This window comes from Kogia breviceps, chromosome 5 (genome assembly GCF_026419965.1).
Source record: "Kogia breviceps isolate mKogBre1 chromosome 5, mKogBre1 haplotype 1, whole genome shotgun sequence".
Lineage (NCBI taxonomy): Eukaryota > Metazoa > Chordata > Mammalia > Artiodactyla > Physeteridae > Kogia > Kogia breviceps.
The window spans coordinates 63,147,379-63,164,997 of NC_081314.1; the positions used below are offsets into that span (position 1 = coordinate 63,147,379).

At 35.3% G+C, this 17,619-nt stretch overlaps 1 protein-coding gene across 21 annotated transcripts in view; it reads right to left on the bottom strand.

Moving 5' to 3' along the window:
• The window catches only part of PEX5L (peroxisomal biogenesis factor 5 like), a 538,178-nt gene that overhangs the window by 116,909 nt on the left and 403,650 nt on the right, over positions 1 to 17,619 (bottom strand). For 9 of the 21 annotated variants that reach the window (XM_067034069.1, XM_067034064.1, XM_067034071.1 and 6 more), the window contains one exon: positions 6,098 to 6,202. The exons of 4 other annotated variants lie outside the window; for them this stretch is intronic. In XM_067034069.1, the coding sequence (XP_066890170.1) occupies positions 6,098 to 6,202 (105 nt within the window). Of the gene's footprint in view, positions 1 to 4,069; positions 4,136 to 6,097; positions 6,203 to 8,492; positions 8,559 to 12,497; positions 12,577 to 17,619 lie in introns of those variants that run through there. 8 more of the 21 variants (XM_067034079.1, XM_067034078.1, XM_067034063.1 and 5 more) reach the window with 6 other exon arrangements.

Consider the following 17,619-nt stretch of genomic DNA (forward strand, 5'->3'; position numbering starts at 1 on the left):
TTTTTTTTTTTTGAATAACTGAGTGGGAGTGATTGCAATTTTGGTCCAATCAGATGACCTTAACTGAGTTAAAATGACCCACTTCATTAGTTGCTAAGGCCTTTATTTCAACTTTACATTTAAAATTTTCCTTTATTCTTCTTCTTTGTCCTCTTCTCAATATTTAGATTAGTTCAAAGGCCTTTCTAATGGTGACAGATTCTTATTTCTCTTTCAGGACCCCGTTCTATTGATACATTGTCTGGGAACCTTCTTCAGCTCTAGGCAGCAAGTGCCTTCTTACAACATCTCCGTGTTCCCATGCTTTACCCAATTTTATAACCTTAGTTTCACCTGTTTCCTCCCACTAGACTATGATCTCTTTGAAGGTAGAGACCTTATCCAATTAATTTTTGTATCTCATAGTGGCAGTTTAATAAATGTTGACTGATTTTATACAGTCCAATTGAATGGTGAATTGTATAAAAGAATGATTGCATGGGTATCCTCAATTTCATATGGGGTTTGATCAACTCATAGAGAGGCCAGTGGTCCTCAGAAATGTTTACTAAATTCCTGGCAAATTTTAAACCACAAATCTAAGTCCACTTTCCCCCAATGTCACATCACTGAAATGCTTGGAAACCTAGAGGTATCTAAAGGAACATTTCCAAATGCAAGGCTTCTACCAAGAAGTCAAAAATGCCAAGAATGAATGCCTAATGAGAAAAATTGAAATAAAGGCATGGACCTGCCTCATTCCATTTTTGGAAGCAGGACATGGACCAATGCAAGTGGGAAGCCAGTGGTACTTCAAGAAATAACACAACTACCTCACTTAGAGATTTAAAACCAGAGATTCAAATTTGGAGATTCTGAGAAAAAGCCCTTACACAGTCAATGGACATGGAAACAAAAGGAAGTAGCAGAAGTAAGAAGACAGGTGAGAACTCGCATGTAGGAGCTTCTTGTCACTCAGAATTCAAGACTATTGATACTTTACACCTTCCTTGTAATCATAGGTGGTAAATAAAATATTCAGTCAAATGCCTTCAATTTACTTATGACTTAGTCAGACCGGTCAGTTGATGTGGCTAATAGTAGCCACCACAGGACAAAATTGGTTCTTATTTTATATCAATACTGTACTTAGTGCTGAGCAGAATGCAGACAATATCATCCACCTTTAATGAATTATTGTCTGTTTTAAAACTTCGTCTAAAAATACATTTGCCTTAGTTCAATTTGAATTTCCTTAATTTAAATGTTAAAAAATTAATTTTTTTTTTTTTTTTGGTACGCGGGCCTCTCACTGTTGTGGCCTCTCCCATTGTGGAGCTCAGGCTCTGAACGCGCGGCTCAGTGGCCATGGCTCACGGGCCCAGCTGCTCCACGGCATGTGGGATCTTCCCAGACTGGGGCACGAACCCGTGTCCCCTGCATCGGCAGGTGGACTCTCAACCACTGCGCCACCAGGGAAGCCCCCAAAATTAAATTATTATATGATCTAAGCTGAATATTTAACCAAGATGAAAGGAGAGTATTTTGTTTCTAAATACTGCCTGCTACTTAAGCTCCAGTGCATTAGATAGCTTGTTTTGTGACTTAAGTCTAAGTTTATCTTTAAACAATATATTGCTTAGGTGTTTCATTAAAAAATATAGAGCTAAAGTTTGTGATAGCTTATATCACTAAGAATTAACTCCAAACCAAAATACATTTTAAGTGAGAAAACAAGGTCTGTATAGGATAATAACTCATTATTCTATAATTTTACACTTCAGATAGATGATCTCAATCTATTGTTTTAAAGTAAAATATTCTGTTTTTATTTTTAAACATTTTAGTACTTAAAGAATAATTTTAAAAGTTAAAACACTGAAGCTAATAAGCTAAAAAACAGTTGACAGATATCTCATATTTGTAATGATGATTTAAAAGTTTGTAAAAATATACCAGTCTTTTAATCTCATCTAAATAATAGAAAAATTAAGATTGTTTTTATATAAATAAAAACACAAATATGCTTTCAATAGACATATCTTTATGCATTTTGAAAATTCCTTTATTATCTGCACTCTCTTGATTAAAAGTACAATATATGTCATTTGTTAAGTAGGTTTTCATTCATAACTTTATAATTAAACTATCTGTTTATGGCTTTATTAATCCTAGCCAAATTTAGAAATGTATGCAAAGCTCATCAAAATAGTCACCATATTAAAACGAAGTTGACTGACTCAATCCATTAAAAAGAGGAAACAACTGAAACATTACTATGCATCCCTTAGTATTCAGCCTTTGAAGGCTTTGTCATGGTAATTCTGCCACCCGACTGAATTAATTTCTTATGAGCTAATAGTACTAATGGTACTGCCCCATCCCCCAGTTCTTTATATGGGTCTCAGGGGATCTTCCTGTAAAGGATAACCATGTGATAATTTTCACTCTTTGACTTGATCTAAATGTCAACCAACTGACAACAAATATTTTCCTGACAGGATAGTTAGACATAAAAATGTGAATCTATTCATGGGGAAATGAACAAATATTATTGTTTACAGCTTGGACAGTACTAACATCAAGGCAGGAAGGAGAATATAATTAAAGCAATTGTTTCAAGTTAGTAACAGAAAACCCAAACAAGACTGTATTTAGCAGCCTTGTGAATGTTTTTCCAATCAAGGACATTACTTTTTAATCTTTATCAGACACAATATTAAGTCAGTATCAAACTATAAGGGGTGGGGACAGATAGAAAAACAAAGCCTGAGTTAAAAAACGATTCCCTTGACAAGAAGAGGTCTGGAACAGATAGTTTTAAGACACTGTGCTCTACAGTAAAAAATGAATGGGCTATTCCTTACTTACAAAAGTACCAGGGGAGGTGGTTAAAATGAAAATTTCTGAAGGTTCCTTATAAGAGAAAAATATTCCCTAAAGCATTCTCATAAAGAAGAATAAAAATTTTTCTATGATATGCTCAATCTTCTGGCACATAGTTTTCCCTTCTAGCCTCAAACTGGATTTATTTATACCATTACAGTCTAGAGTAGTACTGTTCGATGGAAATATAACGAGAGCCTGGTAATCTTAAATTTTCTAGTAGCCACTTTAAAAATAGTGAAACGAAACAGGTGAAAATAACTTTAACTTTAATAACACATTTTATTTAGCCCAATATATCCAAAATATTATCATTTCAACATGTAATCAATATAAAAGTTATTAATGTGATAGTTTACATTATTTTTCTTTGGACTAAATCTTCAAAACTTGGTATGTATTTTATACTTACAGCATATCTCAATTCGGGGTATCCACAAAGCACTCAATAGCCACGTGTGGCTAGCGGCTACTGTATTGAACAGCACAGGTCTAGAGAAACTCTATTTCCTCCAAGATTTGATGGTTCACATAGTTTTTCCTTCAAAACTCTCATCAATGCACATTTGTTTCCATACTGTTTGACTTAAAGTGTTAGTCTAGGACAACATGAACTTGAACTACTATGAAGAGCTTGACACGTTGTTTAGCAAAGAATTAATAATTAAATGAAATAAAATGAGCAATTCTCAGGGGTCCGACAATTTCTGAGTTCAGGTCACCTGGCCAACTCTTCTGTTTTGTTCAATTTGTTCAATGTACTATAAATGACTTGACCGGAGTATGCTTGGCTAAATCTCTCTAAAAGTGATCCTAATAATCACATAATACAAAAATGCTTCAATATAAACTATTCTACACTTACCAATCTGTGGAATGAACAGTTACTAAACAAATTAGGGACTCGGTGTTTCAAGGACTTATTCTGTATTTTATCAATTATGATTGTCCTGAAGACATTATTGAGAGAGCGGCAATTAGCTTCAGACATTTCTGGAATCTGTGAATGAGCAGCTGGCATAGACACACCAGTGATGAAGATGAGTCAATGTGTCCTGCAGTATGTAGCACTATGTCATAGGGGCTTTACAGGAGACATGGGACAGACATGTTTCAAGACACTAGTACATTCACACAAGATAACGAGTAGGAATGTGGTATGGTACACAGATTGGATGCTGTGGTTGCCATGAGAAGTACTCACTTTTTCAGATCATTCTGCTGCTTTTTGGCTTGTGCATGCCACTGGTGCATAGCAGGGAAGAAGCCACTTGTGTATAGTGGAAAAAGTATATCAACTAATAAAACCACATTTGACTAAGAAATAATTGTATCACAGCTGTCACAGGATTAATTCCATAAGATTATCAACACAATAGGTGCATTGCATTTTATGAATCAGAACTCTCCGTGTGCTGATTCATAAACTAGTCACTATGCAACAAGAATATGATGCATCAAAGAAAGCATTATATCATCTTCATGCAGTAAAATTGTAACTATTACCTCAAAAACAGTTAATGCAACATTAGACAGGGATTAAAGAAGGAACTTGGTACACACAAATGTCCTGAATATGAGAAAACGGTAATAATTACAGTTTCTTTTCTAATTAAAAACATCAAAATTCTTATTTTGCATTAAATTTAAATTAAAGTTTAGGTTATAGTGGTAATTTTGGACATTTGAAAAGGATTACTGGAAAGCACATAGCAATGCATGGTTTTGAAGAAAAAGAATTTTGGGCACTAGAGCCTGTCCTAAATCGTGATGTCCTGAAATGATATGCTGCAGCACAACTATGCCAATTGCAAATTTGGATAGGTCTTACCTACTGATGAATATGGCTCTACCATTAGCCGAGAACTCCAAGTGGTTCTCACCTCCCCTAACATTCGCCTGAGGAACTGTGGACCGTATATTTTGGATATGGATTCTACAAAGGCAGGAGATCAATGTAAAACTGTATATGTTTTACTATGTAAACTAAGTAAAGAATGGAGGCCTTAGTAAATATTAAGCAAATTTCTTTCCAACTATTACAAAAACAAAAACAAAAACCTCACAACATAAGATTATCCCAAAGTCCTGGGAATCTTTATAACTTTTTTATTATTCAATTTTGATGTTATATGTTATTATAATTTTCATTACTTACAGCATAGTGTTTAGAATGAAATGAAACCACACATGTTGGCAGCAGCTGGGGATGTGATCTGATGATATTCTAAAAATAAGTTGCCATAATTTAGCTTTTGATATAAATGCCTTTCATGAGGAATTTAAATGGACATTTTTCTAAATCTAGACATGTTCATATAATTGGAACTGAATCACTGTATTTACTATTTCCATTATGGAAAAAAAAAAGAAATGTTTAAGATAACAATCTAATCTAAATTATAAGATAAATTCAAGTAAGTAATTTTGCATTTAAGAATTTAAAACTGATAGTTCCACAGAGTGGTGATGAGTATATTATACATACATATGTATGTGGATTTTACAGGGTGTTTCAAAAGTCCCTGAGGACATACAGGATTCATTCTCAGTGTGTCTTTGCATACAAATGCAAATCTTTTTCTATATTTATTACAATAAATACTGAAAATGCCCCTCATGTGCTTTTAATAGAGATGACATTTTTGTTGTCAAGGTCACTAAGTAGAAGAGGGGCCACAAATGTCATTTTCTGCATGGAGACTCAGGGACTTCTGGCTCATTCCTGTAAATTAGTTATCCACATAAATATGTATAGACATACGTAGTATGCATAGTCACAACATAAATATATTTAACATTTAAGAAATTTTAGATATTCTACTGGTAAACTGACATATGTATGCAATATAAGTTGTATTTATTCATAGGCATTTGATTTTTTTTTTTTGGTTGTTGTTCAAATGTACCGTTAGCTTAATTGTTATTTCTTTCCCAAAGTTGTTAACAAGACTCCTTTATAAAGAAGCGACATGTTTTACTTGCACATGTATTTTCTTTTTCTTTTTTTAACTAAAGTTTAGTAATGAAAATTAATATCCACGAATAAGTAACTAAATGATGGAATTTTCCTTTTTTTTCATTTTATATTGTATAATTGTTTCATTGAAACTGTGTTTTTAAAAAAATTGGATCGAGTTAATGTTTTTTTTTTTTTTTCTAGTTAAGAATCACAATATCTGATATATTAACATATGTCAGCTTCCTACAGGAACCCTAAGGGTCTGCCCACCTGTGATGTCATAGTAAGGAGGGGCTTTTCTTCAGCAGACTCCTCCCTCGGTATCTCCTTCATCACCATGGCAACAGCCTTATCTGCCGCCCTAGAGCCTTTTCCCTATAACAGTGAAATCAACAATGACTTGTGTCAGGAGAAATCTTTAACTTATGATTTATCACAAGATATTCTAATGTTTAAAGAGCAATCCAACATAAATGAAGAGGTAGGCTGCTGCAAGTGAATCTTGAGGCTTTTGGCTGAGGAGAAAACACACAAAATCTGAAAAAAGATTATTTGTGAACTTTTTAGTTAGCTACTTTTTCACCTTTACAGCTGACATATTACATTTAATTTTAACATAGTATTTTATATGTATAATATATTTTAAGGCAATTTACATGACATGACAATTTTTATAGTATTGATTTAAAAACACTATAGATTGCCTGTTATGCTCATTTAAAAATTATTCCTCTATAATCCCTAAGTGTTCTGAATGGCAGTGAGGAGTCTGGATTAGGGGTTAGGATCAGGGTCTCACGCCCACAGAGGACTTTTGCTCGGTGATCTCTGGAGTCTCTCATTTTTGAGTGGATCGGGCATAAAAAGTAAACATGTCATAAAACCTCTAAAAATTCTTCGGCAGCCTAACATCACAAGAATTCACCCAGCTTGTTTATTTTGGGGAGGTAGTATGAAAAAAATTTGCAAGTCTCAATGTTCTTGAGATCAAAAATATTTAATAGAATTTTAGAAATGCCTTTTAATTGGAGAATCTCATAAATCCAGGTGTAAATAAAGGATGATTAAAAATAGAGGCAATGATATATTGATATCTACAATTTTTTGGCCTCATACAAGCATAACTATGGACTGTAAAGGGGTATGCTGGTTTTCTGGGGTTTTAGTTTACTAGATTATTAAGTTTTTGAGAGTAGATAGGGCATAAGGGAAAAAAAAATCAAAATATCACCTTCCCAACCCAATGAGCAACATCTCATACTATGTAAAAATTAAATAATCTTTAAACACTTCAAAAACAAAACCTTCCATTTTCTTTGGTCTCTGGGCAAAGCTTCTCTGGAGAAAACAACCTTATATTAAGTGCACACGTGAATATCTGTGTTGTAAATCTACTTAAAATACAACTGTAGCACACAGAGATATAGGCAAAGAAACAAAAATGGACATATGAGGGTCCGTTGTCTGAAAGGGAATTAAGAGCTATGGTCACTATTAACTCCAGAGGTTAATAAATCTTGATAGTCTCTATGCAACTAAAGAGGATAGAATTACATTATTATCTCTGGTTTGCACAGGGCTTTAAGTATTTAAAAGGTAGGTTGACTCTAAGAAGCAGAACATTGTCCATTTTTTCAGGCATTGCCTTTCTAAGATGTAATGAGTGGCAGCTTTTATTTATGGGAACAAAGAAAAACTTTCTGTATAGTTACTACATTTAAAAATGTGTGAATCTCTTTACAATGCTGAAAGTTTGTTTCTTTGGTTTGTAACTTAAGAACTAGCATTACTGAATGATAATGTGTTATTTCTATGATAGAAAATCAACTATTAGAGATTTTATTCATCAGATATAACAGTGGTAATTTTCTTATGTGTTCTGAAAAGTTTATATGGGCACAAGCCTTAGATTAACTAAATTCTGGAAGAATAAAGGGCAACAGTGATTTACTGCATACAAATTGGGGTGCATAATTATCCAGGTTTTTCCTTTAATGAAGCAATGTCATCTTCCTAAAATAGAGATACATACAGTTCTGAATTCTGGGAAAAGATTTATGGCACTCTTAAACTATTTGACATTTTTTCAAAATATAAAAATTATTTGGATAAAACATTACATACTGTAAGCTCAGTATACTTTTATAAGCTACCCTCATTGACAGACTATATATAGTTTAACAAATATTTTTGCAGCTTATTTTTTTCAAAAGAGCAAAATCATTTGTGAAGAAATCTTTCCATGCTCCAAGAGGTTTAATAATATAGCAATAAACAAAGTGGCATGCTTATATTTAAATTCCTAATATATTTAAAAAAACATATCTAATGTTACAAGGTAAAATTTTAAAAATAATGATTCAGACTCTTTTCTTGGGCTAAGAAAAAATATCAATTGATAAGCATCTCAAAAAATTTCAGGTCAATATTTCAGTATACCATTTATTTGAAATGCTACCAATCTATAAACTACATATAGGTATTTTTCACATGTGCAACTATAATAGCTAGAATTAGCAACGGACATGCCATTTCACTAAAACAAAAACAAAAGAAAACAAAAATTAGTCCTTTCATGCTGAACTCTAGAACAAAGCAGTGGTCAGCTAGAAAGGATGTATAATAAACACATGCGGTGCTTTGTATTTCTTGCAGAAAAACCCACCAAAGCCAGGGTCAGGTCACTTTTTTGAAGACAGTGCCACTTTTTCTTCAAGGTTACACCTACTACCTGAAAAGAGTCATGACACCCAGGTTAGTGCCTGCTAGCAACTTTTTTGCTTTACAGCCTTTTGGCTTTTGAGTTATTACCCATGAGCCTCACTGTTTCACAAGTGTGGTACAGGCCTAGAACAGAGCAGGAAGGTCGGCCACGTGACATCTCCATGGTGTCTAAAACCACTGCCCAATCACGTGAATGCACTCATATATCAAACCAAGATTTCCCCCAGATTGTATTGCCACCTCCACCTGGTACCTTAAAATCAAGCTGTGCCATTTCTGACTTGTCCATTTATCTTATGGGATAATGCTTCTAGAATTCAGAACCTGTCTGATAATTGAGTTGGCAACTCATGAAACTATACAACTTGGCTTATCAGCAGCTCTGCAGGGCTGATAGTAATACAACTGTGCAGGTTTTTTTTTTTTTTTTGATTCAGTGTCTTAAAACATTGTAAGAAATATATACACATAATTATCCATAGTTCAAGCTCAATTTTCTAAATAGAACTACACCATAAGGTCAATATTAATCTATTATTTGAAACATCATGAAGACAGCAAAAAGGAAATATACACTGACTACACACTCAAGCATATAAATGGATTTAGATTACATTAAACCGGTATGCTTCTAAATACGTCATTCTAGCCACAACAGAATAGTGAAACTTTACAAGTTGATTATCACATTATGACACCCTCTAGCAATTATTTCAGCCTATTTCTTTTCATATAATACTTCAAAATCACCTTTTCTCACTTCCTTATTGAATCTCTTGAGATATTTTTGACTGTTTAGAAAACAGTATCAGCATAAAGGGAAATATCTCTTTTTTGTGATTTGCTGTAGAAAATTCTTTGATTAAAAAAAATTTCTTTTATCATTTTGTTTCTTCACAAATGAAATATATAAAATAGTAGCTTTTCTAACAAATAATAATTCTTGAGAATAATCTTTTTAATTAATTTCTATTATAACACCAGGCATAAATGAACGAAACACAGAGTGTAGCAAGTGACACTAACATTTATTAAGAAAACTCAATTCTGGCCCACTTCTTCTTCTTCTTCTTTTTAAAATATAGAATATAAGAAACAGAGTAGAAAATATTGGAAGTCACAGGATATTCTCAGGCTGGATACCAGGCTGTGAAGCTATGAGGTATCCTCAGATGAGAAGGTGTGGGCTCTAGGCCTGTCTCACAGGAAAGGGATCTAACCTATTTAGAGAAATTACTGTGTGCTGAGCACCCTGCTGGGTGTTTTGCACGTTTTTACTTGTTTGATCTCACGAGAGCCCTGTGGCGTAGGCATTACTGTCTTTGCTAGACATTTTTGGGCTTTGAGGCTCAGAGATGGTGTGATTTGGCCAAGGCCTCAAAGCTAAGCCTGGACGGGAACCAGACTCACCTCCCAGCCTGTGTGCTTCCCTCTCTACCACACTGTTCTCTCTCCATCCAGCTTTGTTAGGGGTGGGAGGGCTCTTCCACTCTGCCCTCATCAACTGCCCTAAATGCAGGGTTTCCAATGGTATCACCCAAGTCTGGGGCAGCAACCACTTCTCAGTATAATTGCACAGTATGGATCTAAGCAGGTATTTTGGAGAAATATTTTCTTTAGTCTGTAATGGTCAATAAGAATCAGCCATCTGTAACTTCACCCATGAGCACATGTCTAACAAAATGTTTTCGTTTTTCCTATCTTCTTAGAAAATGAACCTAACATTTCACATACACACAATTTTTTTCTGTTCTGTAGATCTTAATAGGCTTATAAGCTTTAGCATCTCTCCGATTATTATTAAATACAAACTCAATGCCATGAAATGCCATCTTTACTAGAGTTTTCTTGAGATCTATTTTGGACACATGAAATAAAATAAGTAATTTTAGAGTAACACAGTCCATTTGTAAGCAGTTTTCTAGTTGCAGATTCTATTACTGCTACTATGGAGTTTGTAACTTACAAATTATTTTTATTATTCTTAATCTATCGACAGTAATACAGAGGCTCTTTATCAAAGATATTACAGAAGAAACGGAGATATATTAAATTAGGGGACGAGTAAAAGACTACAATACTAGACATCTCTGCTAACCCTAAATTAGCTAATATATGAATTTAAATAACAGTCTTCCTTTTGTTCTGATTGTAAAATTAATCTATGCTATCTATTCCCCAAAATTGAGAAAAAACAGAAACAAGAAAGTTAAAATAGCAACCCTAACATTTTCATGCATTTTCTCCCCAAATTTTATATTTACAATATTGGAGATTAAACAGTTTTTTTTAGGATGACCGTTCTAAGGATGGACAAACTACAATCAAGTTTACAAATGTGAATGTATTGAATATATTTCTTCATACATACATACATGTAAGCAAATACGTGCCATTTAGATCATTTTAGCAATACTGTTTGAAATGAAATGATATTCAGTATTGCATATGCTGAAAATTATATATCTCATAAATTCCAGACCCTGGACTTAACATGCACCTGAGGGAAACTGGCCACAAAAAGGCTAATTTTTGATGGCTATTCTCGTCTCTCATGTGCAGAGCCAGGATAACCTTCTTTTACTGGGGAAGGTAAATGTCATGATAAGTGTCATGCTCTCTTCAAACTTCTCTTTCAACATGGGAAAACGTCAGATCAATGTTCCATGAATGGTGGCGATCTTTGCCTACCATATTATGTCTTCTCCTAGTTGTGTGTTCCAGTAGATTTCTTCCAACGTACAGTAGGGTTCAAACCATGCTGGTTCTATCACGGTAATATTTAACTCATCCCCGCCCCCAACAGAATGTTTTGTAAATTTTAAAAGTGGTACAAATAGAACTAAATCTGAGCATACTGGTCAATCCTTGGTTCTAAACATCCTGAAGGAAGCACAAATCTAGATGTAAACAACTGGGAAGCATGGATGGAATGCTCTCTTTTCTTAACTAGCAATTCATATGAGGAATTGAAAAATCATATGAATTCACCATGAGTTCAGTGATCTGTTTATAGCTGGAAATAATATGATTACTGATTCCTTAATAAGGGTAGTCAAGTTGCAGTAAGGAAATTGATGCCTCAAGTTAAAATAATGACACATGGCATTTAAAAGGAAGACATCTAGTTGATTTGTTGATTCTCCATATCTTTCTCTCTTACTTTTTTTTCCCCCTCCAGCATTGTTTTTCCCAGATGACTCTCCAAACCATCACCTTTGCAATGAAGTCTTCCGAGGTGAATGAGGACTGATTCTAATTACATTCTACTATACAACTCCTATGCCCTCGGTTTGTGTTATGTGCTATTTGGCACTTTCTGTTGTGTGTGGTGTATGTGTATGTGGTGACGGGAGAGTCGTAGATAACAATCTCTTTAATTCTAAACCTCCACACATGAAAGTCGCTGGGATTCCACGCCCCCCGCATGCACACTCACTGTCCTTGGCCTGAATGATTGGTGTAGGGGGTCTTTATGACTTTTATAGGCCCTCAAACTTTTGCCTTCATGGGCCCCTTCCTCTATAAAAAAAAAATGTAGAAGACTATATTTTATGACTAAGCTGTATCAAGAAAAATATAATCCAGACTGAATTTATTATAACACATTCATTATTTTCATAGTCATTTAGGGGGTTCTGATTTTAAGAAAGATATAATTAAAACAATTTTATGGGTCCTTAAGAGTATCTTGGGCCCTCTGAACTGTGTCCACTGTGCTGGTGCATAAGGTGACCCTGGGTTTGTGTCTTCTCCATAGTCAGTGTGGTGTCCCTGGGGCTGCTCTCTCTTTCACCTCTGGGTAGGCCATTTCGGCAGCAGCTGCTTCCATCACCTCCTCAGCACCTCCACAGCAGCTGTTCCTGTCCTAACAGGCCCCCTTACCACCAATGCTGCTCTTACTATTTTTGTTCGCATTCAGGGAGTCTCCCCTAACAGTACTCACCAATCATAATGGGTGCCCAATCAGTAGCTTTCATCTTGTAGTTCTTAAAACACCGTCAGAAAACCTGGAACATTGAGGCCTGAAGCAGAAAACACTGGTGTGTAAAACTGATGTGACTCTTAAAATGTGGTCTCTCCCTCAGAAAATAGGCCTAAGCACTTTAGTCTCTCCTGTCTCAGGGTGTGTTCTTGACCATCCAGGAGCACTTTTGAGGAAGTTGAGTCCACTTCTATCTCTACTTTTATTTAAAAAAAATCATCCCTCAATGACCAGAGTCACCAACTGGTCCCAAAGCACTCCTTGTCATTTTTTCTAATTTCACAGTGGGTCACTTGAGGAACGGGATTGCCTGTAACCAAAATTCCTGAGTTGTGCATGGAGATTAAGCTCCTCCCAGGGACCTTGTTATAATCCTTTATTTTGTAAAATGTTCTGTGACTGTCTAATCAATGAAACTACCTTGTGCGAGCAAAGATTGTGCTTGATTCTTTTGAACTACTTCGCATTATTTGGTATAGTGATAGACACTCAAGTTCACTCAGTAAATACAAGTAACTATTAAATGCCTTTTTCATGTGAAGGTACTGAAATCACGTAATATGGCCAACTCTGACAGAATGTGATTTTGAATTACATAAAAAGTCTTAGACATTTAAAGAAATGAAACAGTTTCAAAATAAAATCTAAATAAAATTTCATTAAAATTAATAAAATGTTACCAAGTAAAGATGCTTAAAATTGGCTCTGAAGGACAGATAAGACTTCTTTTTAATTAACAAGATCCATTTGTCCACAATTTACCATTTGTTTGTTCTCTGGAGAAGGTTAAACATTCTCCATCTCACTCCCACCTTGTCACCAGGCATATTTACTCTGTTTGCTTAGCAAGCTTTCCTGACAAACCGTAAAAGTCACATCACTCACTGTTCACTCATCTATAACCAGTTCTCAATTAGTGAAGTTTTACTATCAGGCTTTCTCTGATTAATGTGGCTTTAAATTACTTGGAACCTATTTTGCCTTAATATTGAGTTTCTCTATTATGGAAGCAACTTTTGCTACCTAAAATGGTCTGGTTTAAAAAAATTGTTTTCTTTTGATCTTGTTTGGCTTATGCTGAGGATGACATAAATAATACATATTCAATAATTAAGAAGTAATGCTTAATTTCTGGTATGATATGTTTTCCTTTCTGGTATGATAAATCCCAATTTTGTTATTTATATTTATATAAATATATTTATGTTTTAGAGGCCTTTGATGATTGTGTGAAATATGTAACCAAAAAAATGCAATGGTAATTAGAGGGTTACTTTTGTTATTTTCAATTCCTTGTTAAATATCTCAGATGATTTGCAAAACAGGCATTTGGGGGAGGGGGGTTATTTTAAGCAAAAGGGAAAAGACTGAAAACACAAAGTCCTAAAGGTTACTTTGTTATTTTTTTCTTAAAAAAAAAATCCTCCCCAATACAAATACTCCAGACTACTTGTATCTTACTTGCACAAATGGATACATATCCAACACTTAAGAGAAAGTAAGGTGTTATGAGAATCATTCATCACCAGCATAAATAGTGGCTGAAATTCTGATGAATCAGTGGTGTTTGGGGCATAGGGAGAGGTGAGACAGGGCCTCTTTCTGCGAGGGGTTAGAAGAGGTATTGAGGTCTCGTTTCTAAGTGCTTGAAATTAGCCAAGGTGGTATAGTATACAAGGTAGTAAAATGTGGAAGGATAGTGGTGTGGAAACTTGGGAGGACCCATGTACAAAAAATCATTTCTTTATCACTCCCGTCTTTTCCACATATTTTTGATTGGAAAGTTTTGCAAAGAAAATATAACAAATAAGAATCCCTGTAGATAAATATGTGGTTAAGACAATGAAACAGTTCCCTTGAATTGATTTGATTACCTGTGAAACTCTTCTTCTTATGGGTGATTAGATTCATCCCCCAAAGACCTGCCCCTAGTAAGTAAAATCTATTTACCAAGTAAAAAAGCAAGTCAGAAGAAAGAATTCCATCCCCCTACCAAATTGGAGGCCTTTCAATATTGATTATTGTTATCTTAGAGCAAAAAAATTGAATCCCACCTCTTTTAAGAAATAGATGTAAAGACCATGTGGTAAATATATTGTTACCAAATTTTTGAATTTGAGATAGCAAATTCAAAAATACATACACCGTGTCCATTTTCTTTCTAGAGGAGGACTAGTAACTAGTGAACTTGAATTCCCCTTTATGAATGTTTCAGGCAAACTCTATTACTAATTTATGAATAAGAGTTGTGGACTTGGAGTCTGACTACTCAGTAGCCTTCTTTGTATCTTTCCTCATTTTCTGGCAGGTGCAAGTTTTTTGCCAGCTTGTTCTTCAGTCACCAAACGCTCCACTTTTGTTGATATAACTTAGGAAAACTAAATTACAGAAACTAGGCTAAATTCACAAGCTACTAGCCAAAAAGGTCTCAGCTAAGGTACTCCACCTGCCTGACTTCCCTGAAACAGTTCTAAGAGAGAAGCTGAGGCTTTGGGCATTTCTATTCTAAAATTCTGGATCAGACTCTGGCATCTCTGCTTATCTTGACAGTCCTCTGGGGGGTGATCGGCAGTGTGTGAGTTGGATCCTCCCTCATGCCTTCTGGTTCCTTAAAAGGATGCACAGTCTTTCTCACTCTGGGGAGAGGAGCTAGGGAAAGCATGGAGAGACACCGGAGTGATGAGCCCCAGTCACTGTGTGGCCATGCAATTAACAGCTAATGGAGCTGGTGTAGGCTCCATGGTCAGTGGAAGGGAAAGAAGGATTGCATGGTATGGCATGCTGGCACAAATACCAGGACTGGAGTCAGAAGACCGGAGTTTCAAATCCCAGCTCTTTTATAAATTATTCTAAGGCTTCATTTTACCGCTGAAAATAGGATAGAAATAAGATATTTCTACTTCATAAATTTATGAGAATTAAGTATGGATGAAAGCACTTCCACAATGCCTGGCACATGGTAGGTACTCAATAAATATTAATTGACTCTGAATGGTTACTGCTGAATTCATGGACTCTGTGGGCTAAGTGTCCTTATGAAGTAAGTAGCAAAAGATAGAATATTATGTTTGTGAGATTCATCCATCGAGTAAGTAGCAATAGTTAGTACATTCTATCCACTGTATAGTATTTCATCATCTGAATATACCACAATTTATCCATTAAACCGTTGACGGACATTTGGGTTGTTTCTAGTTTTTGGTTATTACAGAAACCACCGCAATGAACTTGAGTTTAGAAGCCATACGGAATGTAAGAGGAGCAATAGGTATGAAAGTAGTAAAGAGATTTCAATAACAGCAACAGAGGCAGAGAATAGTCACAGTAATGGATAGGAGACCAGGTTTGGGATGACCTAAATCAAAACCATACGACCTAGCAATCCCACTACTGGGCATATACCCTGAGAAAACCATAATTCAAAAAGAGTCATGTACCACAGTGTTCATTGCAGCACTATTTACAATAGCCAGGACATGGAAGCAACCTAAGTGTCCATAGGCAGATGAATGGATAAAGAAGATGTGGCACATATATACAAAGGAATATTACTCAGCCATAAAAAGAAACGAAATTGAGTTATTTGTAGTGAGGTGGATGGACCTAGAGTCTGTCATACAGAGTGAAGTAAGTCAGAAAGAGAAAAACAAATACCGTATGCTAACACATATATATGGAATCTAAAAAAAAAAAAGGTTCTGAAGAACCTAGGGGCAAGACAGGAATAAAGATGCAGATGTAGAGAATGGACTTGAGGACACAGCAAGGGGGAAGGGTAAGCTGGGAGGAAGTGAGAGAGTGGCATGGACTTATATACACTACCAAATGTAAAATAGGTAGCTAGTGGGAAGCAGCCGCATAGCACAGGGAGATCAGCTTGGTGCTTTGTGACCACCTAGAGGGGTGGGATAGGGAGGTTGGGAGGGAGACGCAAGAGGGAGGAGATATGGGGATATATGTATATGTATAGCTGATTCACTTTGTTATAAAGCAGAAACCAACACACCATTGCAAAGCAATTATACTCCAATAAAGATGTTAAAAAAAAAAAAAAAGGACTTATACGGCAGAGAAATCAAGGCTCCAAAGCAAGGCCAGGATGCTGAATCTAGCCACTAGGGATAATGAGAAACCAGTTTCTAATGAGTTGAGATTAGTAACTGTTATGGTCTGAATTGTGTCCCCTCAAAATTCATATATTGAAGGCCTAACACTCAGTAGCTCAGAATATGACTGTATTTGGAGATAGGGTCTTTATTAAGGTGATAATTAAGTTAAAATGAAGTATTAGGGTGGGCCCTAATTCAATATGATTTCTTATAAGAAGAGGAAATTAGGACATAGAAGGAAGACTATGTGAAGGCACGAGGAGAAGACAGCCATCTATAAGCTAAGGAGAGAGGCTTCAGAAGAAGCCAATCCTTCTGACACCTTGATCTCAGAATTCTAGTCTCCAGAACTGTGAGCAAATAAATTTCTGTTGTTTAAGCCCCCCAGCTTGTGGCACTTTGTTACGGACACCCTAGTAAACTAATACAATAATGAAAAAACTACCCATGATTACAAAGTAATCTTACTTTTGTACTTCATAAATTGTTTAGAAACATCCAAAGACAATCCAGTTACAGGTCTATTTTAAGCCTTCTCAGTTAATTCCTTTTGCGATTCCTAATCTGATCAAAAGGATTTTGTGGATATTGAAAACTATACATTTTGAACCCAGGTGGCCCAAATTGGACACTATGGTGATATCCCACCAGTGCCAATAGGAGCTGTGTGTTGGTTTCCAAACTTGAATTGAGATTTTAGCGACAACATGTAAAAGTGAGAACTCAATACACACTAATAATTTTAAAAATCCCATTAGCTGAGTAAATTATTTTCCATATGTATTTGGGCGTCTACAGTATCTGAAAGAACTATTTATTATTTTGAAAGAGTAATTTGATAAGGCTACACTATAATGAAATGTAAAAGCTAATGGACTTCCCCTAACAATAGAAAAACAAGGCAAATTTGGATCTGGCCCATTCAGGTAGCAGTTGCAAAACTCCAAGGTACCTTTAGATTGCTGATGAATTCA